General features: G+C 36.4%; 1 protein-coding gene across 1 annotated transcript; it reads left to right on the top strand.

Moving 5' to 3' along the window:
* Window positions 1-400: 400 nt before the first annotated feature.
* On the top strand, window positions 401-1723 carry LOC103307865. Its single transcript, XM_008180274.1, has one exon. It carries the CDS (start codon window positions 401-403, stop codon window positions 1721-1723), a length of 1323 nt encoding a protein of 440 aa, XP_008178496.1.
* Window positions 1724-5903: the final 4180 nt, after the last annotated feature.

The raw sequence follows: 5903 nt of genomic DNA, 5'->3' as shown, positions 1-5903 counted from the left end.
TCTTGTGGCGAAACGATCCGTCTGAATCCATACAGGAGTATGCCTTGTCAACAGTGACATATGGTGTGTCTTCTTCTCCCTTTCAAGCCATCCGTGTATTGCACCAATTAGAATTAGATGAAGGTTCAAAATATCCCGCTGCACAAGGGGTATTATCCAGTCAGACTTATGTCGATGACATTATAACCGGAGCAGCCTCAGTAGAACAAATCGTGTCGTTACAGAAGCAACTCGTAAGTCTGTTAGGTCAAGGTGGATTTGAGCTAAAAAGTGGGCAAGCAATTGTCCACAAGTTCTCCAAGATATACCAAAGGACGATCAAGTTGTGGATCTATCATTTGACCCAAAGGACGATTGTTTAATCAAAATTCTGGGGCTACATTGGGATCCGGCGACTGACATGTTCAGTTATCATAGTGACCCATGCGGCTCGCGACCAACAAAACGTTTAGTGTTATCCGCAATAGCCAAAATTTATGACCCACTCGGAGCCTTATCACCCATTACCTTTTGGGCTAAGTGCTTCATGCAACTTTTATGGAGAAATGGATATGACTGGGACCAATCAATCCCCGACGACTTGGCTGTCTCATGGAATTCATTCTCTACACAGTTGCCTTCGGTTTCACGAGTTAAACTCAGGAGACATATTCCTATTGAGCAGTGTACTGAAGCTCAACTAATAGGTTTTTCCGATGCATCCAAAAGGGGCTATTCTGCGGTCGTGAACATGCGATTGTCATATGGGGCAGGATCCGGCACTGTACATTTACTTACAGCAAGATCGAAGGTTGCGCCGTTAAAGAACAGTCGATTGGACGAGTCGCTTTCGGTTCCAAGGCTGGAATTATGTGGGGCATTGCTATTAGCTCAAACACTACGTCGTGTACATTCGAATCTATCGTCAATCATCCACATATCGTCCATTCGTGCATGGACAGACTCGACAACAACAACTTGTACCAGACACCGAGCATCAATGGTCAAAACTTTGATGGGGGACCTTCTATCCCCGCGAGTGTGCCCATCTAAGCCCTTCTCCAACTTTGGTGTAGATTATGCAGGACCGTTATTGGTCAAAGAAAGTAAGCGTCGGAACGCACGATCTACAAAATGTTATGTGGCGATCTTTATTTGCATGGCGGTAAAAGCGGTTCACATCGAAGTGGTCTCTGATCTCACAACTCCGGCATTCCTTGCGTCATTACAACGTTTTGTGGCACGTCGAGGAATACCGTCAGAAATATATTTAGACTGTGGTACTAACTTCCAAGGTGCTGAGTCTGAACTGCGTCGGTTGTGGTCAGATCCTGTAGCACAAAACACCTTTTCCAATGCCATTCCATGTCGGTGGCACTTCAACCCACCAGCTGCTCCCCACTTCAGGGGATTGTGGGAGGCAGCTGTTAGGTCCATGAAACACCATCTGAAGCAAGTAATTGGCTCCCAAGTTTTAACGTTCGAAGAAATGAGCACCATAACTCACCGAATAGAAGCTATACTAAACTCGCGACCAATCACACCTCTTTCGTCTGATCCGAACGATTTACAAGCGTTAACACCCGGTCACTTTCTCATAGGTGCGCCCCTCGTCGCGCTGCCTGATTCCGACGTGACGCAAATTCCGATGAACCGTCTCCACCGATGGCAGCTGTTGGATCAATTCCATCAATCGTTGTGGAAACACTGGTCGATAGATTACTTGCGGTCGTTAAAAGTTTGATCCAAATGGCACCGCCCACAATCTAACGTCACAGTTGGTGATCTTGTGCTAGTGCAGGCACCGAATTTGCCACCTACACTGTGGAAAATGGGACGGGTCGAAGCGATTCACCCCGGAGAAGATGGAGTCGTAAGGGTAGTAAGTCTCCGCACAAGCGATGGCACCCTCAAACGGCCCGTGGTCAAATTAGCCCTTCTTCCCACAACTTAAAAAAAATATATATACATTCCTACGTATTCCAGTGTCTCTTCCACTTCTCTCTTTTTTTGTGTAAAAATGATAGTTTGTTAATTTTTTTTTTATTATGTATTATGTATTTTATGTTATTATTCAAAAAAAAAAAATGTATCAGATCTTCCTCAGCTACGCCTCGACCTCATTTTGAAAGGACCTTAGTCTTCCAAAGGGGGAGTATGTTGACGCTACAATCAGCGCACATGCCGTTCCACCACCAAACGGCAGATAAGCTTATCTGTCGGTTGACCGTCCACGGCGGCCTGGACATAGCGGAGGGAAATTAGTACAGGTGGTGTTGCCCTGACGAGTACGTCGTGATCGGCCGCTCGTGCAGCCGTTACCTCTTTATATTGTAATGGGCATGTATTAGAATGTATAACTGAAGGTATTATAAACCGCTTTTACTTATTCGAACCATATTTTGCGGTTCTCCTTGTAAAAGCATTTAGCAATCTTATCCATAACAACCTATGAACACAAGACGGCGGTTTCTTCAGTACGACAACAACAACTTTTACGACCACACCCAAGGCATCTGCGAGTTCCGTATACTGACCAGATCAAAGGAGCTGACAGCATATAAAAGGGAGACAGGAGCACAGCCTGATCAGATGTACCTGGACCAGCAAGACCGAAGTCACTTCACGCCACCAACCATTATACACCGCTACACCGCTACACCGCTACACCGCTACTACCACGAAATAATTCTACATTATTACTATATTTTCATAATTGACTGTTCTAAATTATTAAAACACATTTTATTACTTTGAAATTAGTATTATTATTTCAAACTATATCATCGTTTGAATTCTGAAAGGGCTGCACGTAACAATATACGTAAAGGCTCTACACGCTAGTAGGCATGCAATACACATGAAAATCGTCGTCAGTCCGAGTTTTCGCAGAGCGACCGAAATTCGTTCATTTTATGCATTGTCGCCCGTCCCTCGTCGCAGTGCGAATGCATTAAGTATTTTACGGCTCATCATTATCGCCCGTCCGCGAAAGCGCAGTGCGAGCCAGCGTTCGGGTATTACATCATTGGCACCACAGATATGTATAATAACTAGTGTTGGCCAACGATATCGATAATTCGATACGATATCGATATCGTGGGTATTTTTTCAATAATTTCGATATCGATATCTAAATATAATTATCGAAAATATCGCAATATCGGTGTGATTAATCGGGGCTCGGAATCAATTAAAAGTTAGTAAAATAGACACTAATTTTTTAACTACGGTAAAAAAACTAATTTTAGATGACTTAAAATATCAAAGAGAAATGATGGGTTTAATATTAGCAAAATCATCAGCATTAGACCCTAGATTTCGAGAGTTAAAATTTCTATCTGAAGAAGAAAAAGTAACTGTTTGGAAACAACTTGAAAATGAGCTGAAAGAATTAATTACTGATCCAGAAATAGAAAATGAAGAAGAATTAATCTCTGAATCAATATTAGAAAATGAAGAACATTTTGAAACACACTCTCCTCCTCGTAAGAAATTACGATCATTAATGATAGATAGCGATGATGATGACGAAGACGATTATTCGATAACTCAAAGTCCTACGATGAAACAACTTGAAGAGTATAAAAATTTGAAAATCAAAGTTCCCTACGATCAAGATCCTTTAAATTGGTGGAAAGAAAACGAATCTAAATACTCAGCTGTATCATTACTAGCCAAAAAATACTTAAGTATAGTGGCCACTAGTGTTCCCTGTGAACGGTTATTTAGCGAAGCTGGAACAATCATTTCCAAGAAAAGAAATAGATTATCTCCTGAACGACTCAATCAACTGTTATTTTTGAATTCATATTTCAAATCGAACTCAAGTTCTGAAACATTGATGGAAAAACTGCTCGAAGAAGAAATTTTTTGATTAAATACATTGGATACTTTTCAGTTTATACAAAATAATAAATAATTGTTAATAACTTAATTATTATATTAATTATTAATTAATACTTTCAATACACTCATAATATAATATGCATTCTATACTTTTAATGTTTTAAATTTTTAATATGCTTCGATATCGATATCGGTATTTTTCCGATATCGCAATACGATATCGGAGGAAAAACAACAAGGATACAACAACATTATTAAATTATGATGCCCGACGCCATTTGCAACTTTGGCAATGTTTACATTTATTCATATACATATTTACTTATATATACATATATTATACTGATAATAATATTTTGCCCTAGTTGTAAATGGCTGCCAGCGTCATTGATAAGAAGAAGTCGGGTATCTAGTTATTATACATATCTGTGATTGGCACACACACACACATACACGTGATATCACATCGTCGTCATATAAACCAGCTGTTCCGTCGCGGTGCCATATCACCAACATCAGGTCGTACCGTGATATTATTGTTTTTATAGATTGTATTGTTATTATTGTTATTATTGTTGCAACGTTTATACTGTTCAACAGATGAATCATATTCTTATTGTTGAATTATTTATATTTTATATGCTGTAGTTACTACGGTGGATCGTTTTGTGATCGCCTAAGTTAAGGGTACTAACATAGGTTAAGGCCTCATTTATATTATTATTATCGAATTATTCATATATTGCTATATTTATATCTACATTTATTTTCTTTCTTTAATTATCTCCTTTATATTCCATATTGTTGGTAATTTCCCACACAAAATTTTGTTGGGCGTACCAGCCGAAACAGTGTGCATTATGAAATAGTAATCGGTCAAATCTCTAAAGGTCAAAATGATTTGAAAATATAGAAACACATTTTTATAAATAAACAAACATTTTAAAGTTTCATTATACTCAAATAATATAGGTATTACAATGTAAAACAATAAACTACATAGATTAAAAGATAACATTTTAGCCCAGGAAATTTACAAAAGTACCTACCTGCCCACTTACTAATTTACCAAATATTACATTTTAGCCTAATGTATTACCTACTATGTATATTGATACAAGCTTTGAACAGCAACGCTTACAAATTACAATAGTTTACACATTGACAACTGTCTAACTTCTAAGTACCTTTATAACACAATACAAGTGAATAATTTGAATTACCTATTAATGTTACAAATTTACAATAATATTAAATTTAATTAGAAATCTCATTCAATAATAGTGTTCTCAAAGCTGGGCAAGTTAGTCAGTTTTTTCAACTAGTTTAAATTGAGTTACCTTAATAAAAAAACTAACTAAGTTAGAATATAAGTTAGTTTCTGAAACCGTCCAAATTTCCAACTTAGTGGTTAGACGTAAACTAACTTAAGTTAGAGTAGGTTTTTTTTTTTATAGATTAAAAAAACCTTTTTGTTGAAATGTAAATAATAAGTTATCTAACTTAAATTATTGATTAAAACTGAAAAATTGAATTAAACACTTAGTAATTTGATCAAAATGTTCTAACTAGGCAAATAATAATTTCAATTAATTGTAAATTAATTGGTATATCACTGATCAGTTATTAGAACATAAAGGGTGAAACAAAATAAAAAAAATATATAACAGTATGACAACTTAAAATATTAATATTAAATAATAATACATAATATAATCTATATGAATATATTCTAGTACCTATATTTTATTAAAATATTTGTTAAATTTTAACAAAAGTGACATTTCAAAGTTATCATCAGACATAGACCCACGCCTTTCACTCTAATAATTGGCCTCTTGCACTAAAAAATCTCGACGTGAGCACTAGAGGGAATACTTGTATTATACTTAATATACAATTTTTGTATTTCTTCAGAAAATGTTGTTAATGGTAGTTTAGGAGAAGAGTTTGAATATTAACACTAATTGGTTAAGCCACCCGTATAGATACTAGCTATTTATCAGTGTTCTAAAAAATAGTTTTTAAAAGTATTTAAGTAATTACTCTAATATTCTTAAAATAAAGTATTTAAA

This window comes from Acyrthosiphon pisum, chromosome X (assembly GCF_005508785.2).
Source record: "Acyrthosiphon pisum isolate AL4f chromosome X, pea_aphid_22Mar2018_4r6ur, whole genome shotgun sequence".
In the NCBI taxonomy this organism is placed as follows: Eukaryota; Metazoa; Arthropoda; class Insecta; order Hemiptera; family Aphididae; genus Acyrthosiphon; species Acyrthosiphon pisum.
This window is presented reverse-complemented; position numbering and strand designations above follow the sequence as displayed.